Source organism: Neopelma chrysocephalum, unplaced genomic scaffold (genome assembly GCF_003984885.1).
Source record: "Neopelma chrysocephalum unplaced genomic scaffold, ASM398488v2 Primary Assembly neopelma1_23, whole genome shotgun sequence".
Lineage (NCBI taxonomy): Eukaryota > Metazoa > Chordata > Aves > Passeriformes > Pipridae > Neopelma > Neopelma chrysocephalum.
In genome coordinates this window covers 2,544,130-2,568,789 of record NW_020897691.1, presented here as the reverse complement: position 1 = coordinate 2,568,789, position 24,660 = coordinate 2,544,130, and the positions used below count along the sequence as shown (strand labels likewise).

Here is a 24,660-nt window from a genome sequence, read left to right as displayed (position 1 = left end):
CTTAGCACCTAAAATTACCTATTCAGCTTGGATCTGCTAGTTGTAGAGCTGTTATGTGCTCTCATGTTTAACACCTGCCATGTAAATCAGAGTATTGGAAATACCACATTGTGCAATAGAAAGACTTTTAAAAGTTATATTTGGGGTGGTGTCAATGTGGGACTGAAAGAGGACAGTAGTAGTCATGCTAATCATTTGTCTTGCCTCAGTAAAGGTTACTCCTAACATCTAGAAAGAGGCCCCTACCCTGAAAGTGCAGTCAAGCAGTAGTTTGAGACAGAAGTTGTCCATGAAGAGGAAAATCTGTGTCTGGGGTTACTTTGCAAAATCAGATTGCATCTGCTGTTAGTTCTTTCATAAGTAATATTAATGTTTACAGGCTAACATAAAATAAATGCACCATTCTATTTGCACACCATCCTCTCTCTCTCTCTCTCTCTCTCTCTCTCTCTCACACGCACAAGCACGTACACGCATCCTTGTGCATTTTCATATTCCCAAGACTGTTTCCATCACAGTTCTGATTATGGGGCTAAGACTTTGGCAACATTTCAATGCCACTTCTCGAGAAGGAGTGGTATTAATTTCAACCTCAGTTAACAAACTTGAGCAGCCTTAAGCCATTTAAGGCCCCAATTCAGATGGAAGAAAAGGAAGGGATTGCTCTCCTAAAGGAGAAGGACATTCTTAGGATTGATTGATTTTCCTCTAAGGAAAGGTCTTGAGTCTAGTCTGGTGGTCCATCTTTTAAATAGCTAAATTTTGATGAAATAAAGTGTATCCTAAGAGGTTTCCCAAAAATTTCAGATTTTTTTTTAATATGTTTGTACACTGATATTTCAAGTTTCAAAAGAAGATGGGGAGTTGAAGGAGAACTGGATAAAAATTTGCATTCTTCAGAGTTTGAATTCATTGCATCATCAAATATGTTCTGTTCTAAGATACTTTTAAATGTCTGTGATTTTGTTATTCTCTGACAATAGTTTTGATATAAATATGATTTAAAATTTTTCACAATTAAGAAGTAAATCTTTGATTTTTCTTAAATGATCCATAGATCCATATTATGATGAAAACATGCCTTCAGTCTTTTATAATAAAATGCTAAACCTCTCAAGGTAATTAATAGCAAGATAATACAACAACATGAGCAGTTTTGGTCAATTCTACAGTTATCTGTACAATCTACCTTTGCAGAAACAGCTATAGTTTAAACCAGATTAAATCTTTACTTTTGCCTATTCATTAACAGCTGTGCAACCACACATTGTAGCTGTTTGTTCAGTTATTACTGAAAGGGTTAATTGCTGTGGCTATGCAGCATGCAGACTTCTAAACCTAAACCAGATGTAAACTATAGCTAGGCTTTCAGTCAATCTTTGAGTTATATTTTACTGTCCTTAAAACTCCAAACAAGGAGCTGTCTATGGAAGCCCTTTAAGACTCAGCAGTTCTTAGTGTAAGAAATTAGGGGCTCTTTTTGTATTTGTGGTTGGGTTCATCAGAGTTTGTCTTTTGATGAAGCCAGTATGGTTTTCTTTAGATGAAGTCTAAGTTTTCTTTTAAAGTCACAGGTTGCGGTTGTAAAGAATCCAAAAAGCACTGAGGAAGTTGTGAAAACAGCAGTTATGCTGTATTAAACTTTTCAAACAAGTAGGACACAGGCACATCACCTGTGGAAGTCTGAGTGCTCAGAACCTTGGAAAATTAAGGACATAATTTCCAAACTTCCTTAAAGGCTTAAAAGCAAATAGTCTATCACGTTTTAATTAAAGTTATGCTCTCAAATACCTTAAACAACCTTGAAAATCCACCTGAATTCTATCAGACTTCTATAGATAAGTATGTGATTTCAGAACTAGTTAAAAAAACAGCTTCATGAACCTCTTAAATACTCATCTAAGGTAATTAAAAATTCTGCTTGCTTTCCTTTTGATCTTTTTTTTGCTAGATTGCTTGTTGTTTTTGTTGTTGAGTTTGAGGTTTTAGTTTGCTTGGTTGATTTTATTTTTGATTTAGTTTTTATGTTTTGGGTGTGTTGAAATGAAATATCTTGCTGCTCGTTATTATCCCAACCAAAGACAGTGCAGTAAGACTGAGGAGCAGCTAACCATCTGCTCACACACTTTGTTCAAAAAGACATATTTTATTATTAGAAGAGATTTTTGTTTCCAAGGGTTAAAATTTAGCATCGAACAGAACTAGCTGGAGAACATACATTAAAGGATAGTCTGAATGTTGAAAACTTTTATTTTCTACTTTTTTAAAAAAAGTGAAGTGACTATTTTTGGTAATGCGACTGCTTGCATTTTAGATCATTTATCAGACTCACTTATTGAAAACATTAGTACAAAGCATGGAATGTTTAGCGGCTTTTCCTTTTCTGTATAGATGTCTCTTAGCTGATACTGGCTCTTGTGAAACTTTATGTATTTTAGTATATTGACCTAAAATAAAATTAAAAAAATAGGATAACCAAGCTAACACAGTAGCTTGAAAAAAAATGCAATTAATTGTATTTTAACACAGAAATAGAGAATGAGATAAGATTCTTGAAATACTCGATACAGCTGGAATTGCAATTTGTTTAAATCTCTAAACTGGTTTTGAACATGGATTTCCTCATCAACTTCCAGACCAGGAGCATTTGAGAGATCTGTGCACATATGGACAAAAAGCTACCAGTTTGAATTGCCCAAAATTTAGAAGGTTCTCCCACACTGATCTTTTCCATTGCTTATAGTTTGCTTATATGTTAAAATTGATTTAGAGGTTTGGAGAAGAGGTGTGTCTGCCCATGCCAGCTTCTGCTTAGGACTTGAGACCTTTGGAAGGTATACCCAGTGCATGAGGACTGGGTATTTGGGACTACAGGATGCTGAAACCTTCACCTTGCTACAAAGCAACACAGAGAAGTTTTTATCTTTCTTTATTCATGTTTGTGCAATTCCATCTTGTGAGATATGCTTCTACCTAGTGCTTGGCTTTTGTGACTGCTTACATGACTCTCATTTGTGGTGCCTTAAATATCTTTCAATTCTTTCATTATGAGGAACTTTAAAATTTGCTTAAAGTAAATGAAATTTAGAAATATTCCAGCTTTTGTTTAAGTTTTTCAGTTGTATACACATGTCCCAAGATGAGAGAATAAACTAAACCTGTGAGAATAGGAATGATATCAGAGCAAGTTTTGAGCTTTTAGTGAAAAATCAGACAAGCTTTTATTTTAGACAAAACTTTTTTTACAAAGTCATCAGAGCAGGTCCCCTTTGCCACCTATTCCTTTGATATATGGAATGTTTAGGTGAGCTATTTCATGGAGATAAGTGTGTTTGAATATGAAACTGAGGTTAAAAACAAAATCAAATTTAGAAGGCTATGAGTATCCTCACATACTTTTTTTCCCATGTGTTACCACCATGTTGCTTAGAAGTTATTAAATATTCTTCTGACACAAACATTTATTCAGTATCTTATTTCTTCACTTGGACAAAAATACTGATAACTATCTGGTATTTTGTATTACTTTACTATGATCAGCACTTTAATTTCTTCAGTTACAGTGAGAAATAGTGATAGTTCATACAAGTAGAGAGGGTTTATACTCTGGTGACAAATTATAATACATGATAAATTAGTGCTATATCCAACAGGTTGTGCAGGGAGACCACAATTTCAGTCTTGGTGATCTGGAGAACTGATAAACTTAAGATTAGCTTACAGGCCTGTTAATTCTTTAATGAAGAAAGCATCCGATGAACTAGTTTGTTTTAAGCATCATAATACTGATATTAGTATGGTAATAATGACAGAATTTGTCAACTTTTAAAGTCTGAATGCTACATATGATATTTTACTCTATAAAACAAGAGAAAAGAATTTTTGTTTTCCTGTGTTTTGTATTGTAATTACTTAATGTTTGCAATTCAGGAATAGGGTCAAAAATGGACCTGAACTATTGTTCTTCTGAATATCACTGATTTTAGTCTTTTCATGGGTGGAAGGGGGGATGGGAAGAAATAAACAAAAATAACTCCACCAAAAACTGGAGAAACAAAGCTATCATTAACTGCACACCCTTTCCCACGCCACACATATATACACAAAGCAACTGTAGAAGAGCTTCTAGTATCTGAATGGTTAAAAAAGAGACATTTCATTCTGACAATGTTACACTTTTTTTTCCCTGTAATAAGTTGAATATAAAACATAGAATATGCCATATTTCCATATACATGTCAAAATGGGACTGCTTCAGGTTGTTGACATGGGTATTGACTAAGATTTTTGGTGGGTATGAGTCTTCATTAGATATACACTTCTCTCAGATTGGCTGAGAGATCAGGAGTTCATCATGAGCTGCAGATGTTAATTACAGAGAGTATAATGCTGTACTGCTCTGAAAAATATTTAATCCACATTCTGGGAAAAAGTATGAAATTTTGGTGATATTAAATGTTATGGTAGGTTCTATAGCCTTTTTCAGATTTGTCACTTATTTCTGAATAGGAGAAAAGCATGATAGAAATTCTATATTACCATTACAGAATGTCTTCATTTGTAGAATAGTACATAACTTCTCTACTTCTTGTCTGTCATATGTTGTAAGAAAATTCATGGTCATTTGGATCCCCTTCCCTGTTTCAGATGTGTTGACTAAAAAGTTTTTTTAAAATTTGTTTAAAAATCACAGTCTTGTAATTATGTAATTATACATTATATGACTGTATTTGTGGGGGGTTTAGGTTTACTCTTTTATTTTTAATATTGCTTCATAAGCAGGTTACCTGTCTAATTAGATATATTCATGTTTATTTTTCCCCTAAAATCTACTGGTATTTCTTTCTATTTTGCTCTAAGCTTAAAAAAAATAAAGTTAAAAAATTGTTATTGTCACCCTAGTTTTCTTCCACTTGTGTGGAGTTACCATTTATTTGAGCCAGTCTGCTTTTCTGTATATGTGCATTTTAAACATCATAATAGTACTTTTTGCTACTTCAAAATATTTTTTAATGTCTAACCAGTTTTCTGTATTTAAAGACATACTAGTAATTCCTTTTTGCTTAAAGAAACCCTGGAGGGTAAACAAGGAAGATATGCATTTTAGAATGTGTGCACTTTTATTGGAAATTTTGAGGCAGAATCAAGCAGGATTCATTTCTGTTGAATGATGGGAACTTATCGCAGCCTAAAGAGATTTCCCTTATAATGGAAATCAGAGCTTAGCATTCACCTGAAGTAATAGTCTCAAATCTTCTGTTGTCCCAAGTTACATTAGCTTGGATAATTGGTGGAAGTATGATGGTACCCCCTTACAAATGAATAATCTGTGTCAGACCTGCTATAGGTTCCAGCTTCTCTAGTGCAATAAGAACCAAGATGCACTCCAAGGTCTTTCATAGAGTTCAAGCCATGAGAACTGTACTCTTATAATCTTTCACTTTAATCCTTTTGCAGTATTACTTTTGAACAATGCAAAGCACTTCTACTACATCTGTTGTTTTATCAAGTTTTAAGCCCCCATCTGGCTTTACTCACTAAATTACGGTCATTCCTACTATTTGGTGCAGGTTTTGCATCTGATCTTTGATTCAGGCACTGCCACCTGGGGCCAGGTATATCAACATGGCATGGAATCTCAGTTTGCAATTTTGTTCCCGTACAATTCTTCCCCCTAAATTTGTCTTTCTCCTTCAGAATAGTTAAAACTCTTGTAAATTTTTGCTACCATTCATTTAAACTCACACCACCAAAAATTTTTTGTATATTTTGGTCAAAAATAATTGGCCAGGAACAAAACTGTTCCTGAACATATTATCATTGTGTTTGTACTTGAAGTAGTATGTTTGAGGCACATATTCCAGCAGTTTCACTGGCTATGAATTAAAGTGTCTTTTATTACAGTATGCAATGATGTGTCATCCTGAACTAATCTGTTACTTGAATTTCAGCATGTGAGACAGAAGCAGCAAAAGTTTATCAGCTATCACTAGAGGAGCACCTACAGCCTTTCAAAGACAACATGGAGCAATTCATTAGTCAAGGTAAATAATGAAACGTCACTTAACCTTTTCATGACATTTCAAAGGAAAGTTATGGGAACAATGTTTATACATTGTGGGAAAGGGACTGTTTATTTTGGCATCATAGAAAGATGTGGATTAGTTTAATCAGATGCCACACAGCTCTAAAAGATTTGCAAAATGATTCTCTTGTACTGTAGGTGACTCACTCTTTTTTGCATGACAGCAAAGACAGCAAAGACAAATGCTATTGGCTTGAGTGTGTGATCTTCTGATTAGTTCAACATTCCAGTAGAAAACAAATTTACAGCCTTTGTTCCTTGAAAAATTGTTGAAGCTGGATCTGTTTCATTAACTTCATTCCAAAGAGATAATTCTCTTGTATGCGCCAAAAAATATGGAATAAGCATAGCAAAAGTAGTTAAAAGTTTTCCAGATATAAGGTAAATTCATATGAAAGACTTGGATGTGATTAATGGAAAATACTGCAAGAGAAAATATATTAGAAATATCCATGATTGACTGGCAGCCTGAGTACTAGAAAGAAAACACTTTAAAATTAAATGGACTATGCTTTACTAGACCTTTCTTTGACAAGACTATAGGAGATATGATATATCTGAGCATCTCTTGAAATACTAGTCTGAAAGAGTATACTCTATATTGACCAATTTGCTTTTTAATACAACTTGGAATTCAATGCATCAGGGTTAAAATTCCCTGATGAGTACATCAACATAATTTTAAAATTTTGTCGCTCCTCCTGCTTTGATACTGCATTTTATAATCGAAGATGGACCTATTGTCTTCTGAACAGGCAAATTATTTGATTTTGTGCTGATTCAATGGACCTGTCAGTAATTCATTAGCCGAGAGATGCGTTAAAGAGCTACCATATATATAACTCTTCATTAACTGAATATGCTTTAGGTTTGAGAGGCCAGTCATATATGCATTTATTTCTTCCTGGGTCGGTTATCCAAAATGACCATCTATCCAAACATTTTAAGAAGTGGAGTGCATACAGAATCATCGAGTGGCTTGGGTTAGAGGCAACTAGACCACATTGCTCATGTGTTCTACTATGTACTGATCCATGCTATAGGACTCTCAATTACAGTTAATAAATTTAGCAAACTCACCATTTTGAATCATCAAATGTGAATTGATGTTTTCTAAGACAAACATATACTAGTCAAATGTGGCAAAGAGCATGTTTTGTCCAGCAATAATAGGTATGAACTGATTTAAAACTGGATTCTGATTATGTACATGACATATTAATATTACAGTAGTGACATGATTAAACATGTACCAAGTGTTTTGCAGTAGGTTTATATTATTGTTTGTATGTATACATAAGGGAAATTCAAATCACAAGTTTGTCTGAAAGAGATCACTAATGACATATTGTAAATCATGCCATATGTTTGCATATTAACCTTAATAACAGAGTAGGAAATCAAACACGGGGCTTATCCCTGGAACTGTTTGTGGCCAGGTTGGATGGAGCTCTGAGCAACCTAGTCTAGTGAGAGGTGTCCCTGTCCATGATGGAGGTGTTGGAACTGGATGATCTTTAAGGTCCCTTCCAACCCAAACCATTCTATGATTATATGATTATATTTCAACAGGCATCTCTCTGTTAAATTTCTGTTACTTCCTTTAGAAACCATACTTACAGAAATATCTGACTTTAGACTTTGGCTTACTTTCCAATTTCTAACTACACCTTCCAGAAGATAATTTTATATAATCAATATATTGATCTGTTCTGTTTCTGCAAGGATATGCAATTGCCTTTCTTGATTATGTGTCTGTACTTTCAGAGAGTGAGTAAAAAGACAAAAAAAAAGATATTAATCTCATTCATTAAGAACTTTGCTGTGTTGCCATATTAACAGTGTATTGACAAAAGGAGAAATGCATAATGTCAGTAAAAATATCAGGGTCTAATTTTAATGACAATAATTGGAAATAAGTATTGTGAACACAGTGAACTGTGATTAAACAATTTCTAGATTTTTTTTTAAAACTGCAAGACCTATTGTGCAGAATTCTGTCCCAGTGTAAGAAAGAAAAAGGTTAACATATAGGAAAAAAGATTCCCTGGTTAAGTTCCAAAAATAAAGTAATTTAAATACCTTTCATTATGAAATCCTTTGTTTTTACTTCATGGGATTGAATTCAGACTTGAAAGAGGCCATGTTTAAAGCAGGATTTCTCTTTCCTGTTCAGTGTTTGACAGGCTTTTGATCTAGATATTTTTTCTAAGGGCTTTTGTTGTTTATGTAGACATAATCGATGAGTCTTTTCAGCTAGACTGCACACATGATCATTTAGAAAAACAGAGGGACAATTCTTGGCACCTTTTGGGGATTTTTGTTTATATAACATATGCTCTGGGCAAAGAAAAATCAAGCTTTAAGTTTTTATCTTTTCAAGTTCCAGTTTCTCTAAAGTCAGAAAGTTTTAACTTGTAATTCAGATGAAAAGCATTTTTCATAAGGTTGAATAATTTGGCATGTTTATATGATGCCTTTACAGAGTAGATAAGTTGTGTGTATAATGGGACCCAAAAGTTCAAAGTAGCTAGTTATTTACAGCATATTCACTTATACTTGTTGCTAGCAGCTAAAATGGAAAATGGTTTTCCCAGAGGCAAGAAAATTTGGACATCAAATGAAATATCCTTGGCAAGGGGTTAGAAAGGCTCTGCTTTATAAGAATAGTTATTGTCATGCACTGTTAGATAACTTTAAATTACATTACTGCAGTCTAGCTAATTGTTACTAGTGACGTATTAATTCAGAAAATCTTTTTTAGTGCTAACACATTATAATTCAACAGAGGCAAAAAAGGTTATATATCACTAGCTTATGTGTAAAGATTATTTCATTTGAAAGCTAAAGAAGGGAAAGAGGCAAGAATGTGCTCAGAATCATAACTTTTAAGATGAAAATGCTAGTAGTATATATGATGCTGTTCAGCATTTACCTTGCCAGCCAAGTCAGTAGGCTAAATAACTAGGATATCATGAAAGTATGCAAATTAGCAACAGGATGCCAGTCATTTTTCTGATGGACTTCAGGGTTATTCTTAAAAGGATCATTCTACTTAACAGAAAATTAAACTACTTGTCCTGTCCTCTCTACATTGTCATAGTGGATATTTGTGATTTACAAGCATGACTTATCCTGTGGGTTGGATTTCTGAAGGTCTTGCGCCTCAAAGCCTCAAAGGCAATCCTCTCTGTTCTTCCGTGTTTTCTTTCCTCTTTTTGAGTCTCCATACTGCAAATCATCAATCATATAATGTGGTTCTCCTGTTCTTACAAATGTTAATATTTTTTTTCTGAACTCCATAGCCACAGGATTTAAAAAAGGAGGGGGAAAAAAAGAGCTACTTCAAAAAAGCAGATTGGAGAAAACTTGTCAGAAAATACAAGACTTTTCATAATTATACTGCTTATTTTTTAGTTTGTTATAACCATTTCTGTATGTTTCCAATATGCGAGTAACATATAACTGCAAAATTTAGTAAAACAACTGTACTTTTCCAATAAAAAATTATTCATACCAAACAGCAGGAATTTAAAATTTGCATCTCCCCAATATAGGGTATATATTCACATTTTCTATCTTTGAGTTACTCCCCACAAGTTATCACAATTTGAATAAGAGAGATTGAAAGGAGAACGCTATTTGGGAACCTTGTCTCCATTGTAGGGATGCAAATACATGACAGTTCACATCCACCACTTTGGAAAGCTTTAGAAATCACTTGTTTTCCTGGGGGAAATATGTCTGACACACAAGACAGTGAAGAAATGCTGAGGGCACTAATCAACATGCAGTTTGTAGAGGAATTTCATTAGCAGTTAGTAATCCTTTAACCTTGTCCCTACTTGATAGGATAGCCAGCTCATGTTGAAAGAATCATGTGTTCATGAACCACAAATGATTCGCAGTCCCCAGGTTTTAACTGTGGTTAATTTTGCAGTGAGAAGCAGTCTTTGTGTGTTTGTTGGGACTCTGTCTAGGCTGTGCATTTTTGTCATCTTGATAAGCCAGGAAACTTATAACAGGAGACAACCACCATCACTTCCTCAGAATAGGAAGTCTTGTCTGGGAAGTGGACTTTAGACTTTAGAAAAAACATTATGCCATAGGAAATGCAAGAATTGCTCGCAAAAGTAAAATCAAAACTTTCTGATCTTGGGCTAGTTCATCTAAAAGCATTGGGAATAATTACAGTTTGGGACCACAAGGTAACCATTCAACCTTTGGTTCCTTCTAGTCTTTATTTTGCAAAATTCTGGAGTTCTGCTATTGTGAGTGAATACCAGCCTCAGGTTTTGTTCTGCTGGACCCAAAAATACAGACTCTTCTCTAGAACTGTTTTCTAGTCACATCCTCATGATCTTGCAGAATAATGATGCTAAAACTGACCTTTTGGGTGAACTGTCTGTAACCATCTCTCTCCTTTGCCTGGAAGAACATTCAGGAACCCAGTTTCCAAACTGTTAGTAAATGAATGAATAAATCACAGTGTGTTGCATTTATCACTGCAGCTGTAACCAGATAGTTGACCGTGACTTGTTCTTTTAGGTCAAGCAGCAAAAGGCTGTGCATCATCAAATGATGGATTGTGAATGAGACTAAAGCACCAGACTGAATCTTGGATGGCTGGGTTAAGTTCCTGGCTCCAGAAGTATTGTAGATGATTGTGAAATGAGTGCTGCTAGGGTAATCTTAATTCTGGCATTTTCTACTCCAGTATGATTGATTTTGCAGATTCCACTTTCTTTAATGTTGCTTTTATAATTTGATTAATATAGGGGGGAACATAGCAGTACTGCATAATTTTTCTAAAAGTAAGTTGAAGAAAATCTGACTGAAAGATGATTAGGAAGATATATGAATAAATGTTTTTGTTTTTCTTTGAAAAAATGCACAGAACATTAAGAAGTTGGCTATTGGTAGATTTATGTAGAGGCACTCACTTTAAATATTATCATCATCATCAAAATATACTCATTACTAGAATTTTAAAAATCGGCTTCTTTCATTTGAGAGGAAAATGTTGGAGGGATATGGAAAGTAAGCAACATAAAGTAATTCAAACAAAAGATGCAGGAATTCAATTTAAGCAATTTAATTTTATGAGTGTTTACATTTTTGTTAGTATTCTTCTTGTTGAATTATTGAAAGAACTTTTAAAACTTGTTCTTTGAGTGCTGAAAGTATTTTTTTAATCTCATGCTGACATCTTAATGCTGATAAATAGTTTAACGTCAGCATGATATAAACTTGTCCCTGCCTCAGATGTCAGCACCTCCATTGGTGTACATTTTTACATAATAATCCTAATTCAGATTGTGTTGCATTTGCAACACAAGACAGGCTTCGCTGAATTAGTCTCACAGACTGGGGCTGGCAGCTTTTTGTGCCTTTGGCACAGGATCTCATTTAATCATTTTTGTAGGCATCTGTACAGCAGTTGCAGACAGCACAGGTGTGGTAGAGTTAAAAAGGTATTTTGGCATCACATGAGATCAACACATGAGTATCACAATAGTATGATACAAGTCACCCAACTCAAAATACTCTGAAAAAAAATGCATTCTGAAAAAAATTATCAAAAACCTTGTGGATAGTTGGGGAGGTGGGAAAATAATTCACATTTTAAGTCTCTCTTCCAGTAAAAATGTATTCAAATAACGTTGTTTTTACCACATAGTTCTTGAGATGGAGAAGGAAAAAGGAGGACATGAAAGCTTAAAAGTACTTAGCTCTTTCATGAGCCCTAATCACAACACAACATGTTCTTTAGCACTGTGGAGTCCAAACTCACAGCTGAACAGCCTTCCTTTTAAAGCAGGCCTAAATCTCTTGCAATATCTTTACAGTACCAATAACAGTGATTTAGTCATAGGCATGCTAGCTAACTGCACATCTGTTAACTGCCTAGTCCTGACCTGACAGACCATTGAGCAGTGTAAGATTTAAGATCAGTAGCAGGGAACATTGAGTGAGGAGCTCAAAGCTGCACACCAAAATCAATGAATTTTACTTCTGTGAATGTGACATGACAACATTATAGTGAGTAGTTGCTGAATACACACAAATAAGTATGATGGAATGATTTTCTGGGGGGATTTTTTTGGTGATTGTTGTTATGTTTTGGGGGCTTTTTAAGTGTTGGATTAGAGTCCCTCTTCTCTCTCCCTCAATTCAGCTGATAGTAGATCGTGTCTTTCAAAGAGTGACAAATCACAGAATGGTTTGGGTTGGAAAGGACCTGAAAAATCATCTAGTTGTAACCCCCCTACCATGGACAGGAACACCTTCCACTAGACCAGGTTGTTTAAAGCCCCGTGCAATCTGGCCACAAACACTTCCAGGGATGGGACATCTGCAAACTCTCTGGGCAACCTGTTGCAGTGCCTCATGACCCTCTCGGTGAAGAATTTATTCCTTAAATCTAATGTAAACCTACTGTCTTTCAGTTTAAAGTCATTTCCCCTTGTCCTTGTAAATATCACTGTAAAATGTTCCTCCCCAACTTTCTTGTAAGCCCCCTTTACATACTGGAAGGCTACCGTAAGGTCTCCCCAAAACCTTCTTATCATCTGCAAAACCCTTCTATGTACTTGCTCCAACAAGTTCACATCCTTCTTAGGTTGGGTGCCCCAGAGCTGGATGCAGTACCCCAAGAGGGGTCTCCCTAGAGTAGATTAGAAGGGAAAAATCACCTTCCTTGACCTTCTGGCCACACTGCTTTTGATGCAGCCCAGGACACGGTTGGCTTTCTGGCCTGCAAGTGCGCATTGCTGAGTCGTGTTGAGCTTCTCATCAACCAACATCCCTGAGTCCTACTCCTCTGATCTGCTCTAAGTCCATTCTCTCTGCCCAGCCTGTGTTTGTGCTTAGGACTGGCCTGACCCAGGTGCAGGATGTTGCAGCTGGCCTTGTTGAACTTCATGAGGTTCACACAGACCCACCTCTCAAGCCTGTCACAGTCCCTCTGGATGGCATCCCTTCCTTCCAGCATGTCAACTGCACCACACAGCTTGGTGTTGTCAGTAAACTTGATGAGCATGCACTCAATCCCACTGTCCATGTTGCTGACAAAGATGTTAAAAGGTGCTGATCCCAATACTGACCTCTGAGGAATGCCACTCATCACTGCTTTCTACTTGGACATTGAACTGTTCACCACAACTCTCTGAGTGCAACCATCCAGCCAGTTTTTTATCTACCTAATGTTCCATCCATCAACCCCATGTCTCTCCAGTTCAGAGACAAGGATGTCATGAGCGACAGTGCCAAATGCTTTGTACAAGTCCAGATAGGTTACATCAGTCTTCCCTTATCCACTAACACTGTAACCCTATAGTAGAAAGCCACCAAATTTGTCAGCCACTATTTACCCTTTAGTGAAGCTATGTTGGCTGTCACCAATAACTTCTGTATTTTCCATGTGCCTTAGCATAGATTCCAGGAGAATCTGCTCCATGATCTTGCTGACACTGAGTTGAGACTGACTAGCCTGTGGCTCTTCAGGTCTTCCTTTCCTTTTTAAAAACAGGGTCTATGTTTCCACTTTTCCAGTCATTAGGAACTTCACTGGACTGGCACAGTTTCTCAAATAGGGTGGATAGTGGCTTAGTTACTTCCTCTGCCAGTTCCCTCAGGACCTGTGGATGCATCTCATCAGGTCCCATAGACTTGTGTACCTTCAGGTTCCTTAATTGGTCTCAAATCCAATCTTCTCCTACAGTGGGTGGTTCTTCAGTCTCCCGGTCCCTGCCTTTGCCTCCTGCAACCTGGCCGGTGTGGCTGGAGCCAGTGTGTTGCTGGTGAAGAGTGAGGCAAAAATAACCATATTCTTACGAAATTGTTCCTTGAGATGGATTGAAAGAGGACACAAACAGCAAAATGTGGAGAAAGTTTGCATCTTAAAACACAGTATCAATAGAACTTGAGTTGAAGTTATTTGGTTTTATTATTAATCTGAAAAGTAAGTTTCCTTTTTATAGATTTTAAAATTTAAATTTTTTTAACTTTCAACAAAGTTCAAGTTTCTGTCCGTGTGTATTCACTGAGATTTTAATTTGTGGTTCCATAAATCTTGCTTATAATCTATGGAGTTAGTGTATACTTTGAGTTCCTGTAGTGTGAGAGTATAAAGTCGTTGTGAAGTACAATTGGTTAGAATTAATATAAATGTTTATGTGTTTAACTTATCATAGGTTTTAAAAAAAATGGAACAACATAATTGTTCAGCATATTGGATGCTCTGTTCCAAGTTATCTTCAAGAAACTGGGGTCTGAATGAAGAATTTAAATGTTCTTTTTCATGTAGGTATGAAAACCTTAGAAAATGGGGGAGATGAAGCAGATATTCTTCATGCTCACAACGTTCTATGAATTTGTCATAGAAAGTACAGAAGGGTGCAAGACTCTTTCTAGGATTCCCAGAAGAAATCCTGCTTTATAAAGCTTTCTTTGCACGAATATACCTGATAATAAACCATCCAAATGTACTTGGATCTTTATTCAGTGTAAATAGAAATTCACAAAACTCTAACAGTGCAGCTCTAATGAGTAATTGAAAAGGTATTGTATCTGTCAAAAAAACCCCAACAAACCCCCCCAAAAAACTGGCTCCTCTTGAAAGTTGCTGGAAAGCACGTTCGTAGCTAATTATAAACAAATACTAGTTAACACTTTGAATAAAAAGAGAGGAAAACAGCAAAAAGATTCAGGACATAGACAAGCAGATGAAAGGATTCTTTTTGCCTTCCATCTGAGATTACTCAGATGCATTCCTGTATTCAATTACCTGAGAAGATGTGATATTCCCCTAAGAGAGATCAGGAGATCAGAAGGGATGGCAGTTTCGTGCATCTCCTTACTCATAGCTCTTTGAAACTGGTTCAGCAGAAATAGCTTAAATTGCAACAGGGATTGGGGCCAGACGGTGACTACAGACAGTAATCACTGGGTCAAGATCATACCACAAACCGACAACAAAAAGTTCTGGTGGAACAAAAGCTCTGACAGGGCGTTTGAATGCTCTTTGAGTAGACTTACAAGGTCTACTTGGAATAATTTCTAAATCAGAAGCAGTGGGTCAACTTGTTTTGTGACTATGTTTATCTAGTACGTAAACGACATTGATAATTCTTATTGTTAGGTTTGAGTCTATTTTTCTCATCAAATTCCTTGCATATTCAACTCTAAGCTTAAGTTTTAATGGTTTGTTTGGTTTTTGGTTTTGGTTTTGTTTTTTTTTTTTTGCAAAACCCCTATCATTGATCATCTAACTTTTTTTTGCAGTCTTCCCCCCAAACCTATTTCCTTTTTGATAGCTTCCATCTAAAAAGGCTTAGTTCTTCCCAGTGCCACTCATGCCCCAAGCACATTAATCCTATTAAATAAAACATGCAAAGAGAACAAACAACAACAAAATTCAAAAATTGAGGCAAAACAAATTCAGAAGTCTAAAGGGGAGAGGGAGGAGAGGGGGAGGAAAAAAGACTTTTCTCAAGAGCTTAATACTGATTCTAGTGCCTTTGCTATTCTGCTTTGGTATTTCAAGGTTTTTCAAAATACAGTCTTGAATAGTATGCTAACTGCAAAAAAAATCAAAAATCTGGAAGTGTTATTTTGGTGTTTTCTGAAGGCACTTAAAAGTATATATACTACAAGGAGAATGGGGGAATTCTCTCAGAAGCGCTGACAGAGCTCTTGTAAACTTAAAGCTTAGATCCTAATAATAGCAGAGTAACTGCATGCCCTTTCTCATGGTGGCAGTTCATCCAGTATTTGCTCTATATCCATTTTCTTTCTGTGCTAGTCACGTGCTTGATATACCTACAGAAGGTATCCTCATGGCCTCTGTCAGGTACCTCAGGTCCTCAGTTCTTAGTGGAGCTGAGTTAGAAGTGACAGACGAACTGCCTGATGTTCCATACACTTTTTAAGAAAGTCTATCCCTCAGTTTTGTTTTTAGTTCAGTTTTGTTGGGACTTTTTTGGAATTTGGGGCTCTGCCAGAGGAGATGTTTAGTATATTTTCAAAGCCCTAGCTACTAGTCAATCAACACCACTGTGGGGAAAAAAAAGATGTCTTCTTTGAAGATTCTGGTAAATCTGCAACAAGGGTTTTTAAAAAATGTTAGTAATTGTTTCCTTTTATTTTTTTTTAGTAACAAGAAGTTCTAAAAATTCTTCTGCTTTTTAACAATATGTATATAACATAGGAGCACAATAACCCCAGTTTAAAACAGAGTCAAATATACATTCAAACAAGAAATTGCTACAACAGAGATAATAGAGACAATAGATGTTATATACAATACCTATCCACACAGACAATGGTCTGTACATGTAGAAAATAGATATATTCATGCTATTAACTTTTTTAAAAATCAGATTTAATGCACAAGGTATAATGGTTACATTTAGAGGAGACTAGTAGAGAAAGTTTATTGGACTGAAAATGAGGTGATACTTGGCAGTTGTCTTCATTCACAGAGTGGCTTGATTTCTGCAGAGAACTTAGCATAACAGATTCAAAATGTCACTTTCCATATAGGTCAGAGGGGATATTTTGTGGTCAATACATGGTTTATGTCCTTACCTTTGAATCTCTTTTCATTTAAGTTCACCTTCTAGACTTCTTAAAAAAACAAAAATTCTAATTGTAGAAAAGAGAACAATATTATTCTACTGAAGACCAGTATTTTCTAAAATACCTGTTTATGTTTTTCACATTCAGTTTGGTGAGATACTTCAGATTTTCATAAATGCATAGGTCACTTTGGTATGACTATTCATATATGTGCCTTTGTAGAAGTTTATATGAAACCTTTGCAAGACTCTAATAAAAAAAATTTGGAAGAGCAAACACACAGAACAATGGCTTGTATCATTCTGGAATGTGGATATATGCTGATAACGACAGAACATTTGAAAAATAAGCTAATTGGACTTCATTTGTGAGATCTTGTTTGAAAGCTCGTTTTGAATTGCATGAAATACAACTTTATGCCCCAATTATAAAACATCAAGCAGTAAATTTAAGCAAATACAAAAAATGTTAAGATAGAAGTTAGAACACATGATGTAATTTTTGAAGAAATATATATGTCCTGCAGTTAAAAGAATTGATATAAGAGCCTTAGATATAGTACAGTCGTCGTACTTGTTAAGTGATGATGTATGGAGGAAGGAATGTACTTGAATTTTGACCAAATATATAAAGTGTTTAGGAGGTATAGACCTTGCTCGAAAGAGAGACCAACTTTAAATAATCTGAAAGTAACTTAATGGAAAAAGCAGGGAAACAGTGGAATGTCATCCAACAAGAAGGCATTAAAGATGCTTTCGAAAGTGAAAAGATAACTAAATCAGTAAATGTTGTAAATTCTTGATAAGGTAGCTTTGCTCTGTGAGAGATCACTTTCACTCTAAAATGTTCTAGTTTTTGAGATGGCCATATTTTTCAGTATGACCTAAGGTTACTTTTCAGCTTTATTATTTGAAGTAGATTTTACAGAATATTTGTGTCTTCAGGATTATGAAAGCTGTATATAAAGCCCTATATTATATAGAGTGTATGAAGGCAGACATATAAAACTTTTCTTACTTATGCATTACACGAAATAGAGTGTCTAGTATTTGCTGGTATGATGCAGTCTTTAATAGATTTGAAACAGTGCATTTTTAGGTGGTTTAGCATGTTGGTATCAAGAATCGAGAAAACAATTCTTAGTTGGGGATTTTAAAAAAGATGATGGGTCAATAAAATGTGGAATATTTGGGAAGTAAAACTGACCCAGGAGCGGGAACTCCTACATCTATCAGAAAAACTGCAAGCAGTCACTGCTGTGGTCAGCTGACAGATTTCAAATATATATGAAAACAGATATGGCTACTGCATGACTACAAGACCTCAAAGAAAAGCAATAAGACTTTCTGAAATAATCTTATTTCTTGAAGATAGAGCATAATTTTAGTGGCAGAACAGAGTGCTCAGATATGCTCAGCTGCCATGGTATTTCTGGAAATATTCAATTTTCCTATATCAGCCGTTGCCATGGTATGATCCCTGTAGAGTGGGTATGGATATTCTCTTTTTTATTGGAGCACCTGTTGGAGGTGCTCTCTTTTGTAACAGGAAATACACTTTTCTCCCATGAATGTTCTTTCAAGGTGGGCACCTTTCAGCTGGTATTTGGCACTTAATGGATATAGGCTACCAAAAAGAAAGAAGCCAAACTGGTGCCTTTCATGCACCGTTTTTACACTTGTGATGAACTGCTTTGGAGGAAGAAGTGACAGTAAAGATGCATCATATTGAATGAAATGATAATCTAGTGCATTCTGGGATACTTAGCTGAATCCATCACAACTGAATTTTTTTCCTTCCCTACTCAAACAGGAAAACAGGTTGAAAGCAGTTTGCCAGTGGAGTGATTAGTACAGAGCAAAATACCAATAACCACTTATATCAGGTGATCATATTAGTGGCCTGTTCCAGAAGTTATAGCAATCTCCAGCTGCTTCAACACCTAATAGTTGTTCCATTGTATCCAGGTGATTGTAAGACTTTGTTGTTTTGATAACAGGAGACTTCCTGTCCTTACTTTTTACAGCTTTTTGATGTTTACTGTATACTAATGCAAAAGCAGTCACCTGAATATTTTCTTTGGACAGGGACAAATCTTTGAGTGTATATACCATGTTTTCTTCTCTTTCACTGGTGCCACTTGTCATCTTGTGGAAGCAGAATTGTTTCCATCTCTTCTTAAACTTTTTCTGTCTAGAAAAATGAGAGAGCAAAAGGGTTGTAAATTAAATTTGCACTTGAATAATATCCTTTTGATAATATACAAGATGTGTTAAAGGTGTCATTACATTTGGACCAAACTACAAGGGAATTCTGCTTCAGAGAAAATTCTTTCCTTGCAACACTCTTTTTAATGCCAAAAGGTGATCTGATGCAGGATGAAATCTCTCTTTCTGGGTATAGTAGCTGCCTTATGCATATCTACTTACTACTTAAAAAAAAAATAAAAATGCACTATTACATGCACCTGCATCATTCAGGGATTCTAAAGATTCTTTTCACTGTGTAATACCCATTATCTATGAACTTATTAAAAATACAGATACCAGAAGTACATTGATTTTTGGGTTTTTTTTCCTTCTTCTTCTCTGGACCATAGTAACTTTCTTTTTTAATTGAAAGGAAACTTGTGTCAGAATGGTGATATTTTGACAAGGTGTGATAAACTTAGGATAGTATCTTATGCTCGCTCTTTCAAAAAGTAAATTGTGGAATATTTGTTCAGTTGTTGGTGGGTAAATAATTGTACACATGCGTAGAACAGTTGAAATAAAGAAGAAAAGACCCCAAATCGGCAGCTCAAATGATATTCCACCTCATCAGTCCTAGAAATGATAAAATGAATTATGTCCTATGAATATGACATGTACTACAAGACTATCATAGGCTGGAACATGCTAGCTTCCATTTCTAAGCATTGTTTAACTGAAAGAATTCAAATTACATTTTTCAGTAATAGAATGATTAGTTTTAAAAGTTGTATCCACAGGTACTTAGTGAATGTGTTAATGCGGAATGAGTTATTTGATTTCACTTCATCAAGGGAGTTTGTGTGCAGTTTTTATTTGCTTTTGAACTTTATGTCATACCAGTCATACCTTGACCTTTAGGATTGAAGCATGAAGAGAAAAAAAGTATTAATGAAATTCTGTCAAAGCTGCAGCGTTTCACCTGGTTTCTTATCCAAAGCAATGCAAGGCTTTCAAGAAAAACTCCAACTCAGCTCAAATTCATTCAGCACTGGGCTCAAGCTCACTCAAAAGGGTTGTAAGCCCTCACAAACTTTTTGCAGAATCTGGGCTGAGTTTCAAGTTGGTATTGAAACCTGTAATGAGGCAAGATTCACATGCTCTTCAGTTTCCTTGAGAACATTTACGGATCTCTCCTTCAAGTTTTTGTGGTTTGCTGGGATTCTTTTCAGTTTCAGCATAACAATGATAGAGCCTCAGTCTCCAAGTAATGATTACTAAATACAATGTTTCCTGCTGCAAACGTCCTGGCACTGCCCACCCTACACAGCAGACTACATTGCTACTAATAAAAAGTATTTGCAGCATTGGACAAAACTCCGATCATTGTTGTGACTGCGGAAAGTATAGGGAAATTCCATTTGTGTGTCTTTGCTACAGATTTCACATGCCTATTTTAGTGTATATTTTTGTGTATTGCTCTTGATTGAAACATTGTAACAAAAAACCAGTGATTATCTTTGTACCCTAATTATGCCATTGCTTTTCTCTTTTTTGCCAAATTTAAAATTGGAATTTACCTTTCCACAGGTACTGTATCTACAATGTAGAAAAATATTTTTAATTATTACTGTAGAGCTATGTGGGGAAATTGGAATAAAAATAGCTTAAAGGTTTCTTTTTTTTTAATTTCTATATGAATTTTATACCATTGACATTTGTTACGAGGACAGTTCAAAGCCTTTTCATGTTCCAAACCCTACTGACTCTTGGGAATCCTAAAATTCTCCTTGCAAATTAGCAAGCAAGAAGTCCAGCGGACTGAAAAGGAGAATCAAGTACCAAACTAAAAAGCTTTCAGCTAAAGCATGCAGATCTTAAATCAGATTTAAGTTGTGTTACCGGAATATCTACATAAATCTAAATCTCACCTAAGCACACATACACAGAGCAGACTGGCAATTGCTTTGCACCTTGGTGATGCCTAAGTTAATGTGCATATTCTCATAAATTTTTTTGTATCAGAATACCCATCTAAATTAAGTGGAATGGTGCAAAATAATTATGGGAAAACACAATGCAAATAGATAATTTTTTCACCAATGTGTGACAACAACAGTTTCTTTTTTGTAACTTCCTTCACATGATCACCAAATGATAATTTCCTTCATATAAAACCACTCATGTTTTCCATATGGACCTGCTGTAGCTCTAGTACTTCACTAATTGATGTGTGTACATGAAGAGGAAAGAGATTTTTTTGTAACTGTCAAGCAACTTTTAGAAAAGCTATAAGGCTGAATCCTTCCTGCTCTTCATTCAGCTTTTTCTCAGTAGACAAGTTTCCATATTATTTAAGTTTTTGTAATCATTATTTAAGATCTGTTTTTAAGTCACTTTCATTACTTTGTTGTTGTTCATGTTACTGCAAGATTTTTTTTTTTTTAATTTTCAAAGCTTGCTTTGAGTTTGGGGGGTTGTTTGTGGTTATAGTTTGGGATTTCTTTTTAATAGGGTTATCAAAGTCCATGTAGATTTGTTTGTGTGGGTTTTTGCTGGATGGGGTTCTTTTTGTTTGTTTGCTTTTCTTTCAGAATTGATCTACATGAGTATGTCCTCGGGCGGTTTCTGTACATTTTATATGTGCCATAGTTACAATTAAAAATATCCTGAAACGTCTTGATCTTTCACCTTGTTACTAATTATTTGTTTGTAATTTTACAGCTAAAATAGACCAAGAAAATGAAGAGAAGTCACTAACAGAAGCACATAAAAGGTAAGAAAGAACAATGCAGTAAAATCTTTCTTTGAAAAATACATTTTTGTAGAGATTACTGTATTGGTAACCAGCATTATTGTATTTTTGAACAATGAAATACACTCAGAAAACTAAGTGTTTTAATTTGACAATTAGGAAAAAAGTTTGAAATTCTTTAGAGAGATATTGTATGTGACTCCTGTCATTCAGAATATTCTCCAAACAGTCATTATTCATTAGGTAACATTTCCCATGCTTATAAAATGTCAATTTTATAACAAAGAATGGAAACCTGTTTTTTAATATACTAATGATAGGTATAATTAAATATGACTTCCTTTGTAGAATTACTAATAGATCTTCAAATACTTTTTGTAGCAAAAAACAAAAATACCTCATTAAATTTCATTACAGATGTGTGCAGCTGAGAAAGCTTTTAAAATTGGGAACCTCACTGCATTGCATAACTTGTGGTTTCTTCTGATGTTTTGGAAGAGTTCTGCAGAAGCAATGTTTAAATAGGGCAGATTTTTATCTGTCCCAGCAAGAGATCAAAATATGACCCACACCATTTATAGTCCAGATTTAGTGAAACTGGCATTCTGTGTTTGTTTTTCTTTCACTAAATATAGCATCATCTTTTTGTGCTAGCTAACACTGCTAGTGAATATATACTAATGAATATATCCATTATATATTCCCAGAATTGTGAAGTCTCTCAATAGGATTCCTGTAAAAGATATAAGTATAAAAGTTTCTAGCTTTTATTATGGTTTGTTAGCCATTCTATGGCCTTGATACCCAAATTTACTGCCTGCAGTAATGTCACAGTGCTGCTGACATCTCTTCTGGTACAGCACCACATTTTCTCTCCGTTCCCTTGGGCCATGTACTGAAGATAATAACTGAAAAGGAAACCAAGAGTAGAGTGTTCCTCCACCAGAAGAACTTTCCTTCTTACTTGTGAGGAGATGGTGGATCCACCATTGGTGATGCGGGATCATGATGGAAAAAAATGCAACAAAGGGAATATTGCTTTGGCTTAGTATCATACCTCTTGCTCAAGTATATGAAAGGCATTCCTGACATTTCCTAGGTTTGTTTAGCTGCTCTGTTACATGATTCTTATCCTTAACATTTTCCTTCACAATGAAGCTTTGAGAGACGATACTGCTATTAGGAGACTTCTGTGGTAGCTGACCGCTCTTTTAAGGAAACTGTTTCTCCTATAAAAAGAGGTTTAGACCACAAGTCAAAAACTGACAGAAATCTAACGGCAACGGAATCCGCAATCTGTACAGAAATCTTGTGACTTTGTCTTTTGGTGTCTAATTCATTCTCTATTCTACTCTTTTTCCCTGACTAGGCCAGAACCATAATATCAAAAACTTCCTATGGGCTTATTTAGCATCTACAATATGGGACAAGAAAGCAAACTACTCCATAGATTCTTATTTAGCTTGGTCTGCTCCTTCTGACTTGTCCTAATTCCTTCTTCTCCTGCAATGTTGAATGTAGCAGCTCCCTTTATATAGTTTGTCAAAGAAGAAAATTCAGCTCCATTGTTTCTCTTTACTGTGAATATCTAGCAAGGATATTCACAGGCACAACCTTTTGTGGAACATATGAGGAATTATGCTAGGACCATATCAGAACAAAGTAATTTTGTACTAGTATCTACGTTGCATTTTCTTTCTTCCTTCCACCTTTCCACTAAAATTCTTGATTAGATTAGTGGTATTTGTTAAAATACTGAAGACAACTCCATGTATCGTTTTAGTATTATGTGTAATTATTTCACTAAGATCTTTAATTTAGCTTAGAAATAAAATGCTTGGGATCCGTTTTGGCAGGCATGGGTGAAAAAGAAGATGAGAGCTTAAAAAGCTAAATAAAAGATTAGTTACATTTGACTAATCATAGGTAGAATAGCAGTGCATAGGATGACTAGGCAAACAAGTAGTGCAAGGAAAAGTGATGGATTAGATGGAGCAAAGTTAATGTGATTAATGTGCTTGGATTTTCCTTGTTGAAGTGGATAACTTCAGCCCATGTATAAGTTCAGGTCTACTGCATGAAAGCATTTCTATACCTTTCATTAAAAACTATGAATTTTCTTTTTTTTTTGTTAGTTTGAGCACAAAATATTAAAGCTGATGTCTCAATTAAAATACAAAAGTCTAAAAGAAAAACTCTTGCAGACATAAGAAAAAATATTTCTGAAATGAATAATGACTTGAAGAAAATGCAGCAATGTGTATTTAAAAAAACTCAATTGTGCAGCAGATGAGCTGAAATGGAAAGTTAATCTTACATACAAAATGAAGACAAAGAAAATGGAATGTCTGTTCCAGGGACTCCATACAGTGTATAGCTGTTCATTTGTCACAAGTGAGAAAATGTTTAATCAGTTTTGAAATGATGTATTCTCTCTTTATTTATCGTGTTTAGTGACTTTAAGAGTGTCAGTATGTAAAGTGTTTATCCAAGGAATGGATTTCTGGCACATGGATAAAATGAAAAGTGAAATGTTTAGCTCGCAATAGGCATATGTTCCAAGATCTCTCTGAGTAAGTATCCTGAGATGAGAAGAAAGCACACAGGTCTGTGTTTATCTAGCTTACGCAGGCAGACAAGGAAGGCTCCAGCCTGGTATTAACACTGAAGTGACATGGAATGTCTTCACCAAACCCCAAACAATTACATCATTCCCTTAACAATATTGATAAAGTGTAATAAGAAAGAACCTGGCACTTTCCAATTAGATCCTCATTGCTAAATGCTTGAGAAACTGTGAAATACTGTCAAGTTAAAAACACTAGTTTTGGGGAGAGGCAAATGAAGTAAAATAAAAAAGAAAGAGGAGGAGGGGGAAAGAGGTGCTCTTATATTTTAGGAGTCCTCAATTTGGTGCCTTTTTTTTTAACTTTAAGTTATATCCTCTGTCCAAGACTCATAGTATATGAGTCTATACACATAGAGTATATGAGTATATACACATAGCTGTGTATAACACTTAAATTACTTTATAAATAAAATTTAGCATC

The 24,660-nt window shown here is 35.2% G+C and overlaps 1 protein-coding gene across 2 annotated transcripts in view; it reads left to right on the top strand.

The window, feature by feature from the left end:
* FMN2 (formin 2) overlaps positions 1-24,660 on the top strand; it is a 185,651-nt gene that overhangs the window by 132,013 nt on the left and 28,978 nt on the right. For both annotated transcript variants that reach the window (XM_027684504.1, XM_027684496.1), the window contains 2 exons: positions 5,952-6,044; positions 21,580-21,631. In XM_027684504.1, coding sequence (XP_027540305.1) covers positions 5,952-6,044; positions 21,580-21,631 — 145 coding nt within the window. The remainder of the gene's footprint in view (positions 1-5,951; positions 6,045-21,579; positions 21,632-24,660) is intronic.